At 42.9% G+C, this 24,998-nt stretch overlaps 2 protein-coding genes across 3 annotated transcripts in view; one reads left to right on the top strand and one right to left on the bottom strand.

The window, feature by feature from the left end:
- The window catches only part of LOC124544869 (trichoplein keratin filament-binding protein), a 754,849-nt gene that overhangs the window by 323,248 nt on the left and 406,603 nt on the right, over positions 1 to 24,998 (top strand). The window lies entirely within an intron of this gene.
- LOC124544871 (peptidoglycan-recognition protein LC-like) overlaps positions 1 to 24,998 on the bottom strand; it is a 64,046-nt gene that overhangs the window by 24,301 nt on the left and 14,747 nt on the right. Inside the window, exon 2 of the mRNA XM_047123587.1 lies at positions 5,116 to 5,587. Within this exon, the coding sequence (XP_046979543.1) occupies positions 5,116 to 5,587 (472 nt within the window). The remainder of the gene's footprint in view (positions 1 to 5,115; positions 5,588 to 24,998) is intronic.

Below are 24,998 nucleotides of genomic sequence, written 5' to 3'. Positions count from 1 at the left end.
CCTGTGTGGCGAAAAAGCACAATTGACTAGGACTAGTGCCTAAAGGTGTACCATAGGCAACTTCAATCCACTGGAATAGATTTCGACTTCGTCTCGATTGAAAGTACAGCACAGTACATTAGAATACACAGATTCTCTAATCTATTTCTCGCATTGCGTGGTTATATTTCAGAAAAACATTTATCGTTGGCCATTTTACCGTAGAAGCAAATTTAGTCTCCTAGTATGAGTTACAGTTACTTAAAATTGTAGGGGTTTACGTGCCGCGTTACGTGCGTATTCGTGTACGCAGATGGGCTGTTGTAATTAAAATCAATATCTTGTCGGGCAATTTAGTTACTTCCCTACCTTCTTTCGTGTTCCTACAGACATTCCACGTTAATTTTCTCGTAGGTCACGTTGTTCACGAATCACTAGTTCTGTGAAGTCTTTCATGTTACTGTCTTCTGAGCTAATCACTTCTTTGCTTGTTTCGAACAAGACGGCTCTGCGGTGAAACGATGAGCACAGATTGGGACGGAAAGAGATTTGATACCCGATGCAGTCATCCCGATAGATATTATTCACAGTTTCCGTGAAACATTCCGGCGGCCATCTCACTACCTTCTTTATCAGATGTAAGCGACAGGTGTTTTTTTTCTTCTTCTGAACACACATTAGCATCAGAAAAGATATCCTACCGCCAGATCAATCGTTATTGAAACAGGTAAGTATTCAGAACACATATTATTGTTGTGTTACGAATAAGAAATAAATACGTTTGCACCTCTCACATGCCCGTGACCTCCGCTGTACGAGACGATGACGCTAACGCCGAAAAGTCGGTTTTTATTGTGTCTGGTTCCTTCGGTATCCATCCAAAGAGAACCCAGTAGATAATATTTTGATATGCACTCTGATAATCACACTAACAGTACTCGTTGTTTAGCCTCAGTTACACATATGAACATGCAGTCGTACTGTTATATCCTCATTTTAACGCTTTTTTAAATTTTAGTTTTTGTGTTATACATTTTACTGTTACAACTATTAGACCAGCGTTTCAAGGTCCATCACATATCTCTTGGATTACTGTGCTGAGTTTTAACTACAATTTGTTAAATTATTGGTATCATAAATTAGCTGCGTATTTCGAGTACTAGACTGGCCATTCTAAAGAGTGCATACAACGTAAGCAGAAACTATCTAGCCTGCGATGGAGACGGCGTTTATATTTAGGCAGAGCGAAGTCCAAATCCCATTTCAAGATCCAGATTACGTTTCCAGAAATTTCCCTATGTCGCTTCAGGTGAATTCTGGGACTGTTTCTTACATATATAGAGTGGTTATAGTTAAAACTTTGGCTGCTTGAGAGGAGCACCATGACAAACAAGTGACCGTAGCATAATGAAAATTTGTGGAAACATTTGTAAGGACGTGCGGTACAGAAATTACAAGTAAACCATTGAAAGAAACAAAATTTAATTTCCAGGTGAGACGGTAACATTTATTAATTCCGCATCATGTTTACTTTCCAGATTACAAGCGTTGTTCATTGTGACGACCTTCTGCAACCAAGAAAGCCTGGAAGCGCACTAGAGGTACCGTTCCACAATAATTTTACGTAGCACTTTACGATCGGTGGACCGTGAAATGATCAGCTGTCGTGGCATTGCTCGTGCACTGCTTGAAGATCGCACATCGCGTCCAGCATTCTCAGCCGTGATAACACCTAAGTACTTCGACAGTTTCTGGGAGAGTCGGCCGTCGGCCTATCCCAAGAGCAGTCCTCAAATCGCAAGTTAATTCCAACTTCTGAATCATGTTCTTCAACCCCGCTGTGGAAAGAGAACCTCTCCGTATTCCTTTAATGCCTGATAACTCGCGAAGAGCAGCAGCGCTACTGCTGGCTTTGTTGTTGGTTTTTTAAATTTTTTAATTATATATAAAACAGCTTTACGAGTAGATCGCAGCTTACCTCTTCCAGACCCATGTTGACTTGTCTGCAACTTAAATGCGCACTGATGCTTCCATTTCACTTGGGAAAAAAATGTTCTGGCTTTTCTTTATGTCCAAATGACTCATTCTCTGCGAACGTGCTCTTTTCCTGTTGGGAAACCATTTTATTCTGGGCTTCTTGGGTCTTACTACCAGGGCAACTGTCCGGACGTGAAATTTCGGCCTGGAATTTTTTCTGTCTTCTTACGACTTATTTATTGCTGCTTCCCTCAAGCCTTTATTTACTGTGTGATCCATTTTAATGTTTCAGTTTTAGCTTTACTGCGACTTTCGTGTAATTCCACAGCCTCATTAATCTGGATAGTTCATTTCTTCTAATTTGCCCATAGAATTTTAACATGCGTTTTTTCATATCCGAACAAATTATGACATACTCGTAATTTTCGATTTCGTTATCTGCTCTTAGCGCGTATGATCCTTCTTCACCAGAGTTTTGCAATCGTGTCATCTACATCTACATACATACTCCGCAATCCACCATACGGTGCGTGGCGGAGGGTACCTCGTACCACAACTAGCATCTTCTCTCCCTGTTCCACTCCCAAACAGAACGACGGAAAAATGACTGCCTATATGCCTCTGTACGAGCCCTAATCTCTCTTATCTTTGTGGTCTTTCCGCGAAATGTAAGTTGGCGGCAGTAAAATTGTACTGCAGTCAGCCTCAAATGCTGGTTCTCTAAATTTCCTCAGTAGCGATTCACGAAAAGAACGCCTCCTTTCCTCCAGAGACTCCCGCCCGAGTTCCTGGACCATTTCCGTAACACTCGCGTGATGATGATCAAACCTACCAGTAACAAATCTAGCAGCCCGCCTCTGAATTGCTTCTATGTCCTCCCTCAATCCGACCTGATAGGGATCCCAAACGCTCGAGCAGTACTCAAGAATAGGTCGTATTAGTGTTTTATAAGCGGTCTCCTTTACAGATGAACCACATCTTCCCAAAATTCTACCAATGAACCGAAGACGACTATCCGCCTTCCCCACAACTGACATCCCACTTCATATCGCTCTGCAATGTTACGCCCAAATATTTAATCGACGTGACTGTGTCAAGCGCTACACTACTAATGGAGTATTCAAACATTACAAGATTCTTTTTCCTATTCCTCTGCATTAATTTACACTTATCTATATTTAGAGTTAGCTGCCATTCTTTACGCCAATCACAAATCCTGTCCAAGTCATCTTGTATCCTCCTACAGTCACTCAACGACGACACCTTCCCGTACACCACATCATCATCAGCAAACAGCCGCACATTGCTATCCACCCTATCCAAAAGATCATTTATGTAGATAGAAAACAACAGTGGAACCTACCACACTTCCCTGGGGCACTCCAGATGATACCCTCACCTCCGATGAACACTCACCATCGAGGACAACGTACTGGGTTCTATTACTTAAGAAGTCTTCGAGCCACTCACATATTTGGGAATCAATCCCATTTGCTCGTACCTTAGTTAGGAGTCTGCAGTGGGGCACCGAGTCAAACGCTTTCCGGAAGTCGAGGAATATGGCATCCGTCTGATACCCTTCATCCATGGTTCGCAAGATATCATGTGAAAAAAGGGGAGTTGCGTTTCGCAGGAGCGATGCTTTCTAAATCCGTGCTGATGCATGGACAGCAACTTCTCTGTCTCAAGGAAATTCGTTGTATTCGAACTGAGAATATGTTCGAGAATCCTGCAACAAACCGATGTTAAGGATATTGGTCTGTAATTTTGAGGATCCGTCCTTCTACCCTTCCTATATACAGGTGTCTCATCGGTTCCACCCGCAGTAATCTCACTTTCTCATAGCACAATCTCATATTGTACCAAATTTTATTGAAATTACTGCAGGTACTCCACAGCTGTGTTGACAGGCACGCGTAGCCTTTACGACCTGCACAGGTTTCTTTTCTTCGTTTCTCTTTCATCGGATTTGTATGTTGTTACGCCCGTTGCCAATTTGTAAATCTGTGCACTATAAAAGAGTTAGTGACGCTTTACGTGGCTAGCAGGCTCTGCGCAATTAAAGTATTCCACGCGTGTAATTTTATTTCATATAGCGAGTTGAAGAAAGGAACTGACATGCTGGATATGGTTCTATAGTTATTAGCGCCAGTCTTACGTCCGGTACTGAATTCTTTCAACTCATTCAAAACCGAGTTGTCGCAGTGGCCGGTAAATAGCTTTCTTTGATTTTGTTCACAAATTGCAACACCTTCTAAAATTTTCACGCGAATTTCGAACGTACTTCTGACCAAGAAGTGATTCTGGTTTCATAATAAAATATTTTTTAAAACTTTTGAGTCCCTGTTTCTTGCCGGTTGGGGTTGAATTTCTAAAAACACTTTAAACAATCATTTCCTTTTTCTAACCTAAAGGCCAAATACCACTTTTCATAGAGGTATTTTTAAAAATGGTTTAATAGTTCTTTAATAATGATTTATTTTCAAAAAACTTTTTCACCCATTATTTCACTTCCTCAGGGACTGAATTTCAAAAAATGCGGGAACACCCAATTTTTTTTATTTCTGCCGAGAAGCCGAATTCAAAATTTCCTTAATAAGGACATATTTTCAGAAAACCTTTGAGCCCCTACTTCCTGCCCTTAGGGGCAAAATTTCGAAAAATCCCCTCTTAAACGATGTCTACAGTTAACTGTTTTTGCTGGACGTTAATCAGTCAGTCAGTCAGTCAGGACATTTCCACTTACATGTATACAGATGTAGAACATCACTTCCTACCTGGAAAACGTGCAGCAGGGGCCTGACATTGGACTGTACCGTGAACATATTATGTTACTGTTGATTCCACAATATTCAAAGGTTGTAGACTGGTTAGTGATTGTTCTGATAACGTTTTACCCATAGGCGTTAGTGTTGGGGCGAAGACTGAAAATGTTTCTTTATAATTTGTACACTGTACTTACACGTTTAAAGACTTGTAAGTAAACAAAGTTTTTTTTTTCATTATAGATAGACTTCATTCGTTTAGTGTCTAATGATATTTTGATAATTAAGTTACTGGCCAGTGCCTGGTGATATTTTAGTTCTCAACAAACACAGTTAGTTAGTTAGTTCCTCTTAAATTGGGACAATTTGCTTCTGAGAATGAGGTCATACGTACTCAGTGACACGTGTACCATTGTTGCCTGATGCAACGGAGGCGTTCAAGCAGTGCGTGCTGTTCTTGCAGTTGGCGGTGCTGACATTAGTTGGAAGAACTGTGCTGACATTCGTTGGAAGAACTGCTGCACATTTCGGAGTAGGGAAGCTGTCAGCGTCGCCTCCAGACTGATTTACTGCGTGACTCACGTTGACACCGCATCTCCAGTTGACTGCAGTGTTTCCCCCGAGCAGATTCTTCGTGGCATTGGCAGTGCTGTTCTGAATGACCCCGACGATGCTGTCGAAGCCAGGCGTCTTGGTAGCGTTGGCTGTAGCGTTGTGGGTGACGCCAACGTTGCTATCGGAGCCGCGTGACAGATGGCTGGGGCGGATGGCTGCGCCGGGGCCAGTCTTGTTCGAGGGGCCGCCGACGGCGCTATCGTCAGCACTTCCCACATCTGTCCCGATTGTCGAGTTGAACAGTGGACCAGCTGTGGAGTAAAACGTCGCGTTATACATTTAACAAGCACTAGAGGAGAAGCACTGATTAGGCGAGAGACGCCCATTGACAGAACTCGAGAGTACGTATTCAACGTTTCCTGTTTCGGTATTTGGCGAAACCTATTACGTGGCCTACACACACTCCTCAGCATCGTTTGACACGTCACCTGTCCTATGAAGATAACGTTGTTACAGGTTTGTTCGTGAAGTAATGTTTAGTGTTCCGTCGATATTTCAGTACAGCAGGATGTTGGTAACAGCAGGTACTCCTTAGAGTGGTATGTTGGAATTATCTTTGTTTGTCGTCTATTTCGAGTGGCATACGCTCATCCTCAGTGTAACTTGCATTTGCAGTCTGGGCTGCTACCAAAATCTTTTAGCAGTTGTCAACATTAGGAGGCTGAAGGCATAAAAACATTTTGTGGCAATGTATTTGAAAAGTAACAGGCTGCAATTATAGAAGCAAGAGGGAAGTGGAAGCGGTGGGAGAGGGGCGGGGGGGGGGGGGGGGGGGGACAAGCAAACAAGACAAAATTCATGTGTTCACTGGAGTCAGAGCGACACATTTTCGAGGTTAGAGCCAGGTTACAGACGGACAGTCTTAAAAGAAACTAGAAGTTAACGGGACAATAATACACTGATAATATTATGACCATCGACCTTACTACCGATATAAATCCGTCCATACAGTAGCAGCGTCACCTGGCGACGAGTAACTGCTAGTCGGACACACACACACACACACACACACACACACACACACACACACACACACACACACACACTTGTGCATGTAGAATCACTGAGTGTGCTGTCCGTGTGTGGTTTGGGGACGATCTATCTGCGTTTGACAGAGGGCAGATCGTGATGGCCCGGAGGCTCGGCACGAACATTTCGAAAACTGTACGACTTGTCTTCAACACGTGGAGAACCCCAAAATGAAACCACGTCCAGACGTCGTGGGGTTGGACTGCCTCCCCTCATTAAAGACGTCGGACGTAGTAGACTGGGCAAACTGGTAAAACAGGACAGGCGGCGAACTGTGGCGGAACTAAAATCAGACTTTTATTGCTAAGCAGAGTACAGGTGTTTCTGAACACGCAGTGCACGGAACACTCCTAGCGAAGGGCCTCCGCAGCCGACGATGCATGTACGTGCCAGTGTTAACACCATCACATAAGCAACTACGACTGAAATGGGTACGTGAGCATCGTCATTGGACGTTGGCGCAGTGACAGAACGTTGTGTGTAGGTCTGATGAATCCCCATACCTTCATCAAGCCGCTGGGAGGACGCGAATCTGTCGTCTTCCAGGGGAACAGCTCCTTGACGCCTGTACTGCAGGACAGAGACAAGCTTGTGGTGCCTCCATTATGCCCTGTGGAACATTCACTTGGGCATCCATGTGTCCCATGGAGCTCGTGCAAGGCAGCATGACGACCAAGCTGTATCGTACACTGCTTGCAGACCACGTACGCCCCTTCATGACGATCATGTTTCCTGATGGCAGCGGCATTTTAAACAAGATATTGCGCCATGTCACAAGGCCAGCAGTGTGATGATGGAGTGATTCGAGTAACACAGTGGCGAGTTCCAGTTGATCTGCTGGCCTCGAACTCGCCAGATCTGAACTCCATCTAATACACTCCTGGAAATTGAAATAAGAACACCGTGAATTCATTGTCCCAGGAAGGGGAAACTTTATTGACACATTCCTGGGGTCAGATACATCACATGATCACACTGACAGAACCACAGGCACATAGACACAGGCAACAGAGCATGCACAATGTCGGCACTAGTACAGTGTATATCCACCTTTCGCAGCAATGCAGGCTGCTATTCTCCCATGGAGACGATCGTAGAGATGCTGGATGTAGTCCTGTGGAACGGCTTGCCATGCCATTTCCACCTGGCGCCTCAGTTGGACCAGCGTTCGTGCTGGACGTGCAGACCGCGTGAGACGACGCTTCATCCAGTCCCAAACATGCTCAATGGGGGACAGATCCGGAGATCTTGCTGGCCAGGGTAGTTGACTTACACCTTCTAGAGCACGTTGGGTGGCACGGGATACATGCGGACGTGCATTGTCCTGTTGGAACAGCAAGTTCCCTTGCCGGTCTAGGAATGGTAGAACGATGGGTTCGATGACGGTTTGGATGTACCGTGCACTATTCAGTGTCCCCTCGACGATCACCAGTGGTATACGGCCAGTGTAGGAGATCGCTCCCCACACCATGATGCCGGGTGTTGGCCCTGTGTGCCTCGGTCGTATGCAGTCCTGATTGTGGCGCTCACCTGCACGGCGCCAAACACGCATACGACCATCATTGGCACCAAGGCAGAAGCGACTCTCATCGCTGAAGACGGCACGTCTCCATTCGTCCCTCCATTCACGCCTGTCGCTACACCACTGGAGGCGGGCTGCACGATGTCGGGGCGTGAGCGGAAGAAGGCCTAATGGTGTGCGGGACCGTAGCCCAGCTTCATGGAGACGGTTGCGAATGGTCCTCGCCGATACCCCAGGAGCAACAGTGTCCCTAATTTGCTGGGAAGTGGCGGTGCGGTCCCCTACGGCACTGCGTAGGATCCTACGGTCTTGGCGTGCATCCGTGCGTCGCTGCGGTCCGGTCCCAGGTCGACGGGCACGTGCACCTTCCGCCGACCACTGGCGACAACATCGATGTACTGTGGAGACCTCACGCCCCACGTGTTGAGCAATTCGGCGGTACGTCCACCCGGCCTCCCGCATGCCCACTATACGCCCTCGCTCAAAGTCCGTCAACTGCACGTACGGTTCACGTCCACGCTGTCGCGGCATGCTACCAGTGTTAAAGACTGCGATGGAGCTCCGTATGCCACGGCAAACTGGCTGACACTGACGGCGGCGGTGCACAAATGCTGCGCAGCTAGCGCCATTCGACGGCCAACACCGCGGTTCCTGGTGTGTCCGCTGTGCCGTGCGTGTGATCATTGCTTGTACAGCCCTCTCGCAGTGTCCGGAGCAAGTATGGTGGGTCTGACACACCGGTGTCAATGTGTTCTTTTTTCCATTTCCAGGAGTGTACATATGGGGTGTCATAGAACGAGGCATCAGAGCTCATCGCTATAGGTGTTCTATACCTCTCTGAACACTGTGTAACGACAGGGCTAGAGAAGTTAAATATCGCGAATTATAGACTAGAATCATTTTCGTGTTTTGTTAACATGGAAAAAGGTGGAAATGCAACATTTTTAAGACTTGGATGCAAAGTCAAAAATGTTGAAACAAATAGTTTTTGCGTTGATCAGAACCTAGAAGCATTTGCATGCGAGTTGCTACCACAGAATACTTCTCTAGTAGATGCAACAGACTACAGATCCCTTCTAGGGAACTTCCAGCTATTTATGAGCATTATTGAGCTACCTGTCAGAGTAGACGAAACAGTTAGTAGTTTGTGGAGATTTGAATGTAGATTCTAAAAAGATACATGTAGGAAAAATGAACGAGAATCATTTTTGGATGTTTCCGTCTAATTTCATTGGTTAATTTTCCAACTGGAGTGCAGCAAGATAGCATGATCCTGACTGATATATATATATATATATATATATATATATATATATATATATATAGACTGTGCCCAACTGTTAATCGAATATCTGATCATGATCCACAATTAATGTAAATAAACAGTGAAGCACTTTACATCTCTAAGGGATGGTCATACAAAGCATAAAGTTTGTTAATGAGACCAGGTTAGAGTTTTGAAGAGTAAGTTACATGAGGTGGCATGGACTGTGGTGTACATAGAAAGAAACGCTAGTGCCAAATTCAATTTATTCCATAGTAAATTTGTGTCAATATTTGAAAGTTGCTTTCCTAAATGTTATCCAGCAAGTCCATTAAAAGCCATAAGCCATGGATAACTTCAGGGATTAAAATCTCATGTAAGAGGGAAAGGAAAATTATATAAATAAAGGCAACAAGAAGTCATGATGCGACATTCTTTGATACTATAAAAATACTGTAATATTTTAAGGAAAATCATTAAAATATGTAGAGACATGCATGTGTTGACAGAGATGAGGAGTGCATATAGGAAAATTAAAACTACGACCACATGGGAATCCTGTGAAATGCACATAGGACAACGAGCGACTGCGCAGGGTGCAGGGTTACAGTTATTGAACTGTATGAAATAAAATGGTCATAACTTATGAACGGTTCGCGGTAGGACGTTCAAACTGCACGGTCGGCCGCAGGGCATGACGGGAATTAGTATGCGCGTGCGCACTCGCCTTGTTGTTGTTGTCAGCCATTTGCACGTGAAAATTTTACGGTACAGCGTGCCTGAGCGTATAGCGCTCGCGGAGGCCTACTATGCGAGCAATAACAGCCCAACTGCGGCTCAAAGGAAGTTTGCCACCGAGTTAAAGCAGAAGACAAAAGGTCCAGGTGTGCTAACAATCAAGAATTTGATTCGCAAGTTTGAGAGAACGGGTAGCGTTCGTGATGATAGTGTTGGCAATATCGGTCGTTCAAAAAGGGTGAAATCGCCTGAAAACATGGAGAAGACATGCGTTTTGTTTCAAACCAGCCCCAGGAGATCGATCAGACAAGCTGCCCAACAGGTGGGATTCAACCGGGACACACTGCGACAAATTGTTGCAGACCTGCATCTCTTCCCCTACAAAATTCAAACCCAACAGGCGTTTAGCCAGAGCCATGGAACAGCAGATGTGTTTCGCCATTGCTGTTGTCCACAGAATTGACGAATAGGACTTCGATGTGAATATGGTTTGGTTTAGCAACAAAGCCCACTTTCATTTGGATGGGTTCGTCAATAAGCAAAGTTGGCGCATTTGGGGAACTGAGAATCCGCATTTAGCGAACGACAAGTCCCTTCACCCTCCATGGACGACTGGTGGTGTGCAGTGTTCAGTCACGGAATAATCGGACCGATATTCATTGATGGCACGGTGACTATCGAACGGTATGTGAAGGTTTTGGAAGATGATTTCATCCCCATTATCCAAAGTGACCCTGATTTCGACAAGACGTGGTTCATGCAAGACGGAGCTCGACCCCATCGAAGGAGCTGAGTGCTTGATGACCTGGAGGAGCACTTTGGGAACCGCATTCTGGCTCTGGGATACCCAGAGGCTACTGGCGTGGGCCCCGATTGGCCACCATATTCTCCGGATCTGAAAACATGCGACTCCTTTTTGTGGGGCTATATTAAATACAAGGTGTGCAGCAATAACTCCAAAACCATTGCGTCGCTGAAAACAGCCGTTCAGGAGGTCATCGATAGCGTCGATGTTCAGACACTTCAGTGGGTCATGCACAATTTCGCTATTCGCCTGCGCCACACCATCACCAAGAATGGCAGGCATATCGAACATGTCATTACCTAAATCCAAATATCTGTAGTGACGTTTACATGTTGAATTAAGTGTGTGTAGGCTATAGTTTTAACTAAATTACTTTTTTTACATACGAGGGCCATCCACAAAGTGCATTACGTTTTGGAATTAAAAATAAATAAAGTATTGGAAATTTTTTTATTATATACAGATGAAAGCCACACTTAAATACTACTTTTCTACATAGTTGCCATTTAAATAAAGGCACTTATCGTAGCGATGGACGAGCTTGGAAATTCCTTCGTCGTAAAATTAGGCCGCCTGCGCCTTCAACCACGTAATGACTGTCTTTTGGGACAGAAAAGGTGTGATTTTTGTGGATTTCCTGGAAAGAGGCACTACAATAAACTCTCAAAGGTATTGCCAAACTCTCCACAGCCTCAGAAGAGCAATACAAAACAAGCGCAGGGGAAAGTTGGGCTCAAAGATCTTGCTGATTCACGACAACGCCCGGGCCCACACGGCAAATGCCACTCGTGAAGTTCTCGAATGTTTTAAGTGGGAGTTGTTTCCTCATCCGCCGTACAGTCCCGACCTGGCACCGAGCGACCTCCACTTATTCCCAGCAATGAAGAAGTGGTTTGATGACGACGCACAGCTTCAAGAAGAGGTAACCACGTGGTTGAAGGCGCAGGCGGCCGAATTTTACGACTAAGGAATGTCCGAGCTCGTCCATCGCTACGATAAGTGCCTTAATTTAAATGGCAACTATGTAGAAAAGTAGTATTTAAGTGTGGCTTTCATCTGTATATAATAAAAAAAATTTCCAATACTTTATTTATTTTTAATTCCAAAACGTAATGTACTTTGTGGATAGCCCTCGTATAATTCAGTCATTATCACCTTGTAAAATCACAGTTAAAATAAATAACAATGTTGTGACTAATAATTCACAATTTGCTAATATTTGTAGTAATCGCTTTCTGAACGTAGCAGCAGAAACAGAATTATATGGTTTGGCTGAAGAAGCAAGAGAATACGTAAAAAGGTCAGTCCATAACTCTTGAAGCAATTAAAAGTAGGACAATAATCATTCATTCAAATTAATAGAACTATAAGAATTCTGAAAACCGAAAGCTTGTATGGTGTTGATGGAATTTCAACAGAAATCTGAGAAGTTGTTCTAACTTGATAATTAATGTCGATAGCGATGACTGTAATACGTCATTGGCACAGGGAATTTTTCCATTCGGATTAAAATATACAACTGTTAAAACTCTTGATAATAAAAGTGAGAAGAAAGATTTAAAAATAATTATCGTCGAATTTTCTTACTGAAGTGTTTTTCGTAAATACTCGAAAGGTAATGTACTCAAGAGTAGGCACACATTTAGGTAGAAAATATTTACTTAGTACGTCACACTTCGGATTCCAGAAAGATTGCTCGACTGAGAATGCTATTTACACACTCACTCATCAAATAGTAAAAGTCTTAAATAATAAAATATCTCCAGTTGGTATTTTTGGTCGATGCATTTTATGTGTAGACCATGTTGCACTCTTAGAAAAAGTCAAAGCTTAATGGAATTGATGGCGTCACAGAGAACTGGTTTTATCATACTTAACAAAAAAATGGAAAATTTGTGCTGAATAATTCAAACTTTGTTGGAAAGTGAGAGAGTTTTAGCGACTGTGGTGAAATCACCAACAAAGTCGCACTGACATCTGTTTTCGGTCCACTCCTATTCGTTACATGAGGGGACGTGGAAAAGTAAGTTCACACGTGCCGCCCCACGCTAAGACTGTTGTGCGTGCTCTAGCTCTGTGTCGCCTGGAGGAACTTCTATTGGATTCCGGATAAAAGGGGCGTCACAGTGTGGGGGAGAAACAGACAGGCCACTGGAAACGGCTGCAGTGTTGATGCGCGCGGAACAGTAGGATTCTTGCGGGCGAAACGTATAAACTGCACACAGATTCACCATGAACCAAATGAAGTGTCGCGTCCAGCCGTAATGAAATGCCCTATTATTCTACACCTTATTTTAGATCTATGTGACGATGCTGTGCTGGTTATATGTTTTGACGATGCCATTATGGCCTTATCACTTTAGGCCATGGTGTAAAAAAGATCTGAGGATCGTCATTACGGACTGAAACCGGTTATCGTCTAAAGAAGTGATATTGTGACCAAAGACGGGAATAAAAAACATTTGTAATGAAATGATACCAACGGTTTGACCAAGGCCGCTCAGTTGTGGGTGGTGGTGATGGGAAGTCCAGATCTTGCACCATGTGTTTCCATCTTTCCGGCAAGCTGAAAGAACACGTGGGAGGAATGAGAAGTTAGAATGATGACGACGTTCACATTGCAATCCTCGAAAGGCGCCATGACCGAGGAACGGATTTGTACTGTCGAGGAATTAAATGACTGGTAGAACGTTGTAAACCGTTGTTTACAATGATTCTATGAATGTCCTGCAAAATAGCGTCATCTCATTAAGAAGGAAACAACAGAAGAAATTCTGATGAGGTTTGAAAGAATTATTAAGTAATTGTATGAAAGTGGACTTCCCCAAATTTTGCGGAAACACGCTATATTAAGTTGTTCTGTACACTTTTGAAGATATACCAACAACTGATGTAGGCCATGAACAGGCGCAAGTAGACATGGTAGAATATTGCAAATTTTTGGGTATACTTACTGATAAAAATTGCAACTGGAAGAAGCGCATTGCTAAGCTGTTTGAAACAGTCAAGTTCAGTTGCTTTTGTTCTTTGTATGATTGCTAGTCTTGCAAACAAACGAATCAATCTCCTAACCTATTTCGCATCTTTCTACTTAGTAATGTCTTGTGGAATAATTTGTTGAGGTAACTCATCACTTGAAAAGAAACAATTGATTGCACAAAAGCAAACAATAAGAATAATAGCGAGTGTTAGCTGCGCCAAACAAATCTTCGAAGGAAAAGAAAGAAAAGAAAAAAAAGCAGCAGCAGCAGCAACAACAACTGTATGTACGCATAGTCAATATCACTGATAATACCTGAGGAACATGGCACATTCAGTATACTTAGGTTAAACTGCAAGACTTTATGAGCCAGGTATCATAACGGAGAAAGGAAGCCAAACACTGCCTCTCCAACGGTGCAATGCCTGAAAAATCATTGTTATTCGAATCTTTTTTTGTTGTTAAGCTGTATCAATTAGTTTTTTATCTGGAGCTTTCTATGACGTTGGCGTAGCAAAACCTGAATTCTGCGACGAGAATGCAGAGAAAATTGTGAAATATTGTAGAGGAGGCCCGTAAATTTACATATCTGTAGAGACACAAAATTTTGTCTATGGAAACTAATAGCCCACATACTGGGTCACATCCATCGTTAGACCAATCACACGGGAGTTACGATGCTCGGGGGAAATTTGAAGTTTCCAAAACGAAAGAACCTGTCGCACATTGCTTCATATTGATAGTCAGTGGTTTTTAACAAATACAGTCACATTATCTGAATGACACAGTCTAGACTACAATATTTTTTTTTTGCCAGTATAGACAGTGGTATGCAGACAAATTCATTAGAGATGGGAGTTTCTCACTAGGCACATAATGAACACTGGCAGCGCACTCGAGAGTCCCGGATAAGAGCCGGCCGGTGTGGCCGAGCTGTTCTAGGCGCTTCAGCCTGGAACCGCACGACCGCTACGGTCGCAGGTTCGAATCCTGCCTCGGGCATGGATGTGTGTGTTGTCCTTAGGTTGGTTAGGTTTAAGTAGTTCTAAGTTCTAGGGGACTGATGACCTCAGCAGTTAAGTCCCGTAGTGCTCAGAGCCATTTGAACCGGATAAGAAAGCTGGAGTGGCTTTGAACAGTGGCAGCAGACGGCACAAGCGGTAACGTCGGCTTGCAAGAGGGACGCACGCAGACCACAGTCGATCCTGTTCGATCGGTTCGGCGGTGGCAGTATCAACTGTCTGTCTGCCTAGGGAGGACGCAGGCGTGCTGCGGCAGCATTCGGAGTGCAAGAGTATCGGCCGGGCCAGAATTGCGTAACGGCGCGCCGCTGTCGCCGTATAGCCCGCCTGGAAGCGGCCTGGATGTCGCCCAATGGCCGCTGACGTTTACTGTTGCTGTCCAAGAGCGTGGGCCGCTCACACTAAATCAAATTTTAAAAATAGGCGCTCCGCCGGACCGGCCAAACTATGCAATCGCAGTTCAAAACATAGTGTAAACTGGACGCTTTACGCCGGTCGGCTGTCGCTGACTTAGCTTTCTTTGCCAAGCATCCTCGTAGTTTTCCGCTTACGCCACTACAACAAAACAGACGTACCTCTCGGAACACGGTGTTGTTATATACCTGAAACATCTAATTACATAGACGGAATTCTTTCACAGGCGCTCGAATACTTTTTGCAGCAGCCATATAGAACAATCTTGTCATCCACCAGTGTGAAGTTGCTGAAGTGCAGGCTGTAACACTCAAGCAAGCTGTCAGCTACCATAAATAAAAAGTAAACTTGCATCAAACTATGGCAATGCTGGAAACAGGAAACAAGACGTTTCAGGACGCAGCAGCTGATTCAGCTCTGAGGGTACATAACTTCCGAATACACTGTGTTGGCGTCGGTTGAAAAACAGTGCGGTTTAATGTTTTATGATTATATATGCAGGGCCAAACAAAAGGCAATGGAAAGGGTTGATAACTAGCTTTTTAGTGGTATGTCAGAACATGTAAGTCGCCCCACGAGGACCTAATTCGGCGTCTAAAGAAAATGCTTACTTTTAATTATGCTTAATCGTATAAATAAGAAAAACAATCTATGTGATAAATAATAGCTGAAGTAGCAACTGAGGACACTGACTGCAAACATTAACAACATTATGGTTATGTTTAGTTAAGGAAAGTTTGCCTACCATATTTAGTAAGCCTGGATAAGAAGGCAAAAAATTTCAGTGAAAGAAAATTGTGGTGCACATCGAAGTAGCAAAACCAGTTACGCTGGTTGAACATCAGCACAAATAATAGTCAACGGCTTCCTGACTGTGATAAGTTTACAGTCAAAGTAAAATACGTTAATGTTTTTTTATTGGGGATGGGAAAACTGGTCGACTGTTACGACATAAGCCTTTTCCGCCATGGTAATTTTGTTGGAAAAAATGTCAATAATGTCTAATAACTGCAGTATATGAACATTATTTAAATTTCCAACGTTTTCGAACGATGAAGAGATAGAGCAGCCCTCAAACGTAGAGGCAAGAAACGGAACGGCTTCTACGCCAGAGACACTCCTCACTTCTAATTACAGGCATGCAGACCCTGATCAAAGGGGGAGGGAGGGGGGGGGTGTCAAACCGGGATGTCTGCCCCAGGCGGCAATTTCAGGGGGCACCAAATTCATATTCTTGAAGGAAGGAAAAAAAACCTTGTTTCACAAAGCGCCTAGCGTCCGCTCACGTTGGTGTATCTATTAGTAGTATTAGTAGTAGAAGAGTATTCATATGATTTTGAAATGCATCTTCATTTGTCTTTGAACATATTATAAGTTGATTTCTGTACGACTCATAAGTTGATTTTTGAGTGCATGCATAGTGTACGTGAGGTCTTTGCCGCGGAATCCCCGTCGCATCTAGGAATTAAAAACTTTCTCATAGACGAAAGGGCTCCTGTTGTGCCGAATAAACCCAAACGGGTGAATGCCAATCACTGTTTGTTTATGTGGTTAATTGGCTGTGTGAATGATCAGCGTTTTTATAATTATTAGTGAAATCCACACATTCAGACTACCAGAGTGGAAGTAAACGACTAACAGGAATAACAGGTAAGAAGGATTACGTATTAATCTTCTCTGTGTATCCAAGAATATAAAATTTTGACAAAATGTTTTTGCCAGATCGCTACACTACGAAGTGTCCATTGTACAGTCCTCAGTTAGCACCCGCTTAAGTTCTATTGTGGGAATAGCGCGGAAAATGCATTGTACGAACACGTAATAATGCATAACCGGAGAATAAATACGGGATAACTAAACACGTGATTCTGGAAGGGTTAGTGGAATTAACCGTAGAATAAGTTTTGACAATGGCAGGAATAGTTACAGAATTAGTGATGACAAGATTGTCTGTTAGAAAGAGGAAAGAGAAGAAACGGCGATATCATACAAATTATATGGAATTTATTATACAACGACATTTTGATTTTTCATGTAACAAAACGTTTGACGAACTAATAGAGTCTTTCGCAGGAAGGAAAGCACGCTATTAAAGCTGTAGCAAGATTAGAGAGAACAAAAAAATGCTGGGACTTAATGATTGCAGAAATGTGTACTGTCTTACTTGTCTCTTGTCTTATGTTTCCTATATTTAATGTTATGTCACACAAAAGAGAACGTTATTAGCTAATAGGCAGTAAAGAGTGCACATTTTCATAAAAGTTCTTATTCTCGCAGTCACAAATAGTTAATAAAAAGAAAAAAGGGAGCTTGGGGATGTCAAACCTGATGACTGGGAGCAGGAGAGGCACCGCAGGACATTTTAATTTCCACTGCGCTGATTATAGGTTTGATGGCTTCCATTACAAAATATACACGCTTGAATGCCTTAGAGCGAAATACAGTGACGTGTGACGGAAGAACGCTGTGTGATGAGGCGTGGAATGCACTTCGGCACACGTAAGACCAAATAATATGTATTACATTTCCTCGAATATATATGTTGTATATATCAAACTCTCCAGACGGATGTGCGCTAAAAATGGACAAATTTTTGAAAAATCGATTTTTTAACTTTTTGATGTCCAATATCAAACGCTCGAGAGGGGGAGGGGGGCACTATCAAGTTTTTCCCCCGTTTAGAAATATCATAGATCCGGACCTGTAGACATGTTCTGTCTTTTCTCATTATACCTGTGACAACAAATCGTTCTTTGTTGTGTTTTACTTGTCAGAAGAATGAGTGGAGCCCTTATCAGAAATGCTTACGTTACACGGGAAAATAAGTGTATTAATATTTATGGACTAATAGCACTGAAAACTTTTCCACTAATCATTAAGGAAATTGCACATGGAGGCAGAAAGAAGTTTATATGATCGTCAGTCAGCAGATGGAATAAGTTGAGACTTTCTCGCTTTTCTTGTGACTCAGTTATCCATCGACAGTGGGGTTACTGATGACCGAATAAATACACAACAAGGAATCGTGATGGAATTGGCTGTGATTTTGTCGAGAAAATCAAACCCCCAAGCACATGGAGTTTTTATTAGATAATTACTGGAAAACAATAAACTACGACAGAGAGCGGAAGCAATTAAAGTCTGCTGTGTCTGGACAGAGGATCGACAGATATGATTTTCTGAGCTTTTGACGCAGTTACATCCTATTATACATCCACACAATTCCCACAAGGGACTTTAAGGTGCATAGTGGGGCCATTTTGGTACCTACAACGTAGCTGTTTTCTCTAACCATTCTCGATTAGATAGAGACAGATAAGATTCTCTGTGATTTTCGATATTAAAATAACAAGCGCATCGGTCGTTCGCTTATTTACGAAATTTAGGTGAACATCAATAAAACCGACAAATTGCAGGGACGGGTTTCTGTCTGGAAATTGAGGGGAAAAGATACTAAGGAAATGTGTCCGGAAATGGACGGTGTGCATGCAATGACTACAAATTGTCCCGAAACACAGTACAAAGCTGCATCGCATTCACATCGCAACAGGTGTCCAAAGTGGCCTCCATGGGATGCAAACACACATAATCGCACTTTGGCTTACACCATGCTGGCGGGCCACTTGCCTGGAGATTGTAATGGGGCTAGTCTCAATATGCTGTAGAACCCGGTCCTGCAAATCTGGTGTACGCAGTCTGCCGCCTCCCTGCACGTTCGTCTGTCTGAAAGTTTTCATGATCACACAAACGTCCAAAAAGAGCTTGAAATGTGTGATGCTGTTGGTGTCTGTGAGGATAGTTATTTTGGTATAGTCATACTGGCTTTCGAGCGTTTTCATTTGCTTGGACGTTCACAAACACCATCTCGGCTTGTTCCCGACACGAATACCGGACCATTCTTCTGCTCACAGTACGCTGCGCCAATCACACAGCCTGCAACACTCAATGAACACAAGGCACATGACGTTCATCCGTCGGCGCCAGCTACCAAGGCAACGACGCATTTCCGGACATATATTCATAGGATATTTCTCCTCTGCTTCCTGTCAGGAATCCGTCACCGGAGATTGTTCGTTTTATTAATGTTCACCCTGTACATTGCGACGTACTCCAGAGGAGAATAATACATGTCGTTCTATATACAACACTATGCATGGGGTTACGCCAACACTGTAACTTTGACTGACTATAAGCGGTTCCAGAGGCGTACCTCTTTAGTGCACTAGACGCTTAGGATTACTATCGGTCACATCATATAGTTACGCGTACATGATATCAGTATCTGCCTTACCATTAGCTTCTTAATACTGGTACCGTTACGCCGCTACTGAGATTTCTTCGTCACGGTATAATTTTTGTAGGTGGCGTCGGTTTCTCGTCCGTTTCTTGCTTATAATGGGAATGCGATGTAATATCTCGTGCAGGATTCCCCCTAATTTTCCTCTTCGGCATTGGTGACGTATAACAAGGAATAAAAGAAAGCATTCTATTGTGTAGACAGAGAAATAATAGGTAAAAACCATCATAAAATTTAGTGCTAAATGAGAATTAGCAAACGTAGCTCGCGAAATTCTAAAACACGATCTCAAAACTGAAATTTATGCGAGACATATTTCAGGAACTGAAACAAAAACTGGTTTTATACAAGAGGACGCCTTACTATGTATTTAATCTTTAACGGTGTTATTTTTTAATTGTAAGCATTTGGAATTTGGAACTGAAAAAATAGAAAAACTGAATCAATAATTCTGCGAGGGATAACAAATGGAATTTAGGTAAACTGACTGGTTTTTGGAGATGATATTGGAATGATTACAAAAAATCTGAATAAATTAGTACTCAAATATTTCTCCTGGCAAGAACAACTAAGAGAAATGCTCTTAGAAATACAGCTGTAAAACAATTTTCATGGCAAATATAAAAATCTGCGAAAATACATAGGAACACAAACAGGTAAATTGGAGCTAGTTAGTAAAATCAAACCTCTTAGAAAAACCATACAGCAGAACGGTCAAAAAATTGTGTTGGATGTACCAGTTAATAAAATGGAAAGAGCATACGGTTTAACTAAAGACATCTAGGACAAGATATGCAAATTGAAAAACAAAAATTAACCACAGTGGTAAGAATAGAACGTTTAAATCCACACGAATGTTTAAAGGTGAACTACAAGCTGAAAAGAATAGATATACCTTAAAGACGAGTTATTACAAAAATAATCGGTGCAACACAAACTAAAAATGGTCAGACAATGAGAAGTAATGACATCTATCTAAATATACAGAATATATCAAGCGTAATAGCAAAGAGAAGGTCAATCTTCTTTGGGACCTCTATCGAATGAATGGAACAAATATCCCTGATTTCTGAAAAAAGCAACAATGACATCAGTTAGAGAAATCGGAAAAGCACTAGAAGGAAACAACACTAAAGAATCGAAAATAAGAGAAAGAAACTTGTTTCAGAATAAAACACTAAATTTATGGGACTTAGGAAAACAGGGGAAGATGTAAAGAAGAGATAAAACATGCAGAGAAAATGTAGTAGTAAAGGAGAAATAGGAAACAACAGATGAAACAGGAAAGAAATAAGAGATGTCGTCACGCGATCCTAGTTGGCCAATATGAGTATAAAAAAGTGAGGACTAATGACGAAAAACCGGATGTTTTGGGCTGCCGACAACAACAGCACAGCGTGACGCTGTGGGGGGGCAGGGAGGCGGCGACCTGCCCCACGCGGTAACAACGGCCCACTCGCGCTTGTCGGCGTGACGCGGAGCGTGTCGCCCGCCTGTAAACAGAACGCGAGCAGCCGCGCAACATCCGCAGCGCAGGGCCGCGGCCGCGTCCGTGGCCTAAAAATACGCCGGCCAGGCTGCTCCGTGGGGCCGTGGAGCTGCTTCTCTTCTCTCGCGCGGAGCGGGAGAACGGTCCCACAAAATATCACCAACGGCTGTCCTTCAAAACTCCTACTGCCTGCCATCTACCTTACCCTGTCAAATTGCCTGTTGACTTCCCCCTCCGGTTCTTCGGCCGATATTTGATGATTTTCGTGACATTTCGCCAGCACGAATGGCTGGCATTGTCGGAGCCTCATCCTCTTGCTGGTGGTGGACTGGAATCGAGCTCATGGCCGCAGATTATACTTACCTGGCGAACCAACATCCAAGGGCTTTTTCCGTACTCTTTTCCGGTGCGCTTTTCTTGCTACCTGCAACGGTCGTTCGGCGCAGCGTGGGAATTCAGGTTCTCTTCACTTTGAGGCTTTCTTCTTTCTTGTTGGAGATATTCTCATGTTTGTGTGTTTCTATAGCTTCTCTATACAAGCTGGTGTGATAGCTCTTCTCTACAGCCAGAACTTGCGTGCCGGCGAATTTTATTATGCACACAGCGCGTGCTCTGCCAAGGCCGATTTCTCCATCTCCCCCAACCTGCAATTCCGCTTATGTTTGTTGGTTGGTTTGTAGTGTAAAGGGACCAGACTTCAGGGTCACTAGTCCCTTTTTCCTGATGCAAACAAGGCGCAGGGTAAAACAGCACCGAAATTTAGTTTGGGAAAGTAAAAGGAATGGGAAACCACAGCGACAGAGAAAACGAAGGAAACAAGAAACGAACAAAAAAAGGGGGAAAACGGACTCATCAGGGAAAAGTAGAGGACGGTAAACCATAGAGCAGCTGGTCTGTGCCGGCTGATCACAAGAATAAAAGAGGATGAGCTAGTCACTCTGTTTCGCTTTTTGTAAATTTTAGTTACTTGTGTAGTAGTCCCGTTTGATCTAATAAATAATTAAAAATTAACGCTGCTTTACAGTATTATGACTTCATGAAGCTCTATACTGTAATGGATTTAAAGGTTCTAGGTGCTTTTCTTACTCGCATAAATCACTACAATAATTTATTTCAGACATGTCTGCTTCTCTTAATCTGTTCTTATTTATTCTCGTTACCTTCGTTTCTTTTCGACATATTTTTTGGTTAAGTAATCAATCACATGAATTGTGATCGTAATTTTATCGTATGCTACATTCGTTTGTTTACGAACATGATCAGTTGCTTTCAAAGATTGCCTCTATGTATGACGTCATTGCACACAGCCGACGAATGGAATCGGACACTAGGATTATCCGTTGGACCATAAAACGCGATTAATCTGAAAATCTGAACAGGTCACTTGTCGCCACTAACACAGAGGTCAGCATGGGTGCATGTCCCAGGCGCCTGCTGCGGAGGCCGATGCGCAGCAACGCTCGCTGAACGGTCGCTCCTTGGTTCATCTGGGTGGTCAGTTGCTGTGGGCTCGGCGCCGGTTTTGGATAGAGCCAGTTCGCCCTTTGGACGTCAGATAAATAGCTCCGCTGCACCATTACGACAACGACCACACTGTTTTCCGCGTCCCCACCCGACACGCTTTATATACCTTTCACTCCTAGTGCTGCCACCTCTAGCCTGTGAGTGGTTATTACACATTGACGTCGAACATAGGCTGATAGCGGCTTCTTTTAATTGTGCATATACTTCTTTCTCTACATACGTACACACATCTTTGTAGTATGCCAGTTACTGTTGTTCTTCCACTATCTGGACCATTCCATTCTCACTTACATGACAGTTAAGATGCTTCATTACTTTGTAAGATGCGGTCTGACGTCCGTGTACGACTCTTTCGATGTGAGAGATATGTGTTTCCAGCTATCTTGTTGATGTTTCTTAATAATCTGTTTAGCCTAATTTACCACTTTTCTATGTAATTCTTGGCTCTCAGATGATTGTTTCTGTAACATACTTCCAAAGGTTACGGACAGGTATCCCACGTGGGTACATGCCGTTACTCGCAATACTACAAGTAACGCTAGCGGAACTGACGACCAACGGCAAACGGAAGGACCTAGATCTTTGTAATTTCTGCCGACGGCTCAGTGTGGAGACTAACCGTCGCTTCAGCTTTGTCGCTCTCCATCCCAAGTTCTGATCCACGATGTGACCGAAAATCAGATGGAGATTAGTTGTTCACCAAGTTTCTGACCAGAGTGAGAGAGAATAATACTGAGAAACAACAGGGACATGTTGTTGAACCTTCGTCGTCTTTGCGACATACCCAACACTGTAAGGGCTCAGAGCACAAATGAGCGCTACAGTTCTCCGAAGCCTCTGAAAAGTCAAACAGAAAAACCCAAAAATAAACCTATGACATGACAGAATTTAAAGTTCATGCTACTACCTGGAGGAAACAAAGATCTGTGCTGAAATGTGTGTGTGTACGCTCTTAATCCGGGGTACAAAATAACCTTTCTGAGGTGAAAACACGCTAATGTGTTTTGTTTAAATAATTCAGAGTCTAGCCGTCAATTTTGAAAGCAAAGCCCGAAATCAAACTAAACTGGCTTAAATGGATAAATAAGCCTGAGAAAGTCGTCGTGTATTTTATTTTCACTGCCACACTTATTTGCATCAAACTTTTCTTCAAGAGTACATTGGTACAGAGAAAAAGGACATATCAAATTATTTACATATCTTGGACCTAGTCCTATTAAAAATGATATCGTCTTCTCCTCTCTGCCCCATCTCGTTAATGCTGGTTTTCGCCAGCTTCACACACTGAGCATTCTCCAAGTTTTACATGGAACTTTAATGCTCGCTCGCCCTCACTTTTGAAGTAGTTATCAGCTTGGAGGTTCTACACTACGTTGTGACATGAGAGTCGTCCTAGATTTTAGTCGTTCTGGTACATATAATGTGTTATTCACTCCATGCATGACATACGTTTCGCCAAAGGTTCGCCTAAATTTCTGTTTGAGATGCTCGTCGCATGTCACATTTTTTTGATCGTAGACAGAAGGCACACTATTCAATTTATGAAAGATTTAGTAATTCGCTTTGTAAAAGTCATATAGACTAACCTCCATTTCGACATCACTTACGGGAAATACGGACAGGACTACAGCCACGGGTGTTTTTTTTTTTTAAAAGTCCTTAGGATTCATTATTGCTCACTGTGTCTTATTACTCACAGTCATTATTTTACATTTCCTTTGAGACAACATGTTTCAACATTCGGCCAATGCCTGGCGATATTATGCTTCTATATTTATTCAGTACCTATCACTTTATTGAATTTTCTGCTATCTATGGTAGCCTGAATTAAATCTCGCATTTTGTAGTAAGTAGAGACTCACAGGGCTGTTTTCATTCACTATTCCCAAATCTGCGATAGTGTTTTTAATACTGGTTCAGTTACTGAGAAATTTTTCAAATCATCCGAGTACATTTCATATGAATGTGTTTCCTCTTATTAGTCGTAATGAGGACATCTATTAGGTAATGATTATTGTTTGAGGCTGACGTCAACGTCACAGGGCGAATTGTTATACATGTCTGTCCGTCAATTTAAAGGTTTGGTACCAATCATCCTACTTTCAATAAATTTTACATTAGTCTTTTCCCCGTTTAGCACATTATCATTTTAACCATTATAGTATCTTTGCACCGAGGCAGGTGCCGCAATGGTTGACATGCTTGGGAGAAGTGGAGTTCAAATCCAGATACTGGTTTCCCCTGATTACATTAAATCAATTCAGGAGAGGGCTACGATAACCTCTTACAATTCTTTTGTTGCTGCAAAGGGAAGTAAAATTTCAGATGCCTTCCGCTTTGCGAATACAACCACAAACACAGTTAATCCGGTATTAGAGCTGCTAACGGTTTTCTCTCGCGGTCTGCAAGGGATCGTGTTTCAGTTCTTACTTCCCCAAATATTTATTTCGAATCCTACTTGGTTTATGAGATTTCCTTTTTAGGAATAATCTTCTCCTGGTGCCAGCAAATGATCCCATTTGCCAGTTAGCATCTGCCCGATTCCATTACACGTGGAGAAACGGCACCCGGTCTCTCA

This window comes from Schistocerca americana, chromosome 8 (genome assembly GCF_021461395.2).
Source record: "Schistocerca americana isolate TAMUIC-IGC-003095 chromosome 8, iqSchAmer2.1, whole genome shotgun sequence".
In the NCBI taxonomy this organism is placed as follows: Eukaryota; Metazoa; Arthropoda; class Insecta; order Orthoptera; family Acrididae; genus Schistocerca; species Schistocerca americana.
Note: the sequence above shows the minus strand (reverse complement) of the source record. Positions and strands in the feature narration are given on the sequence as shown.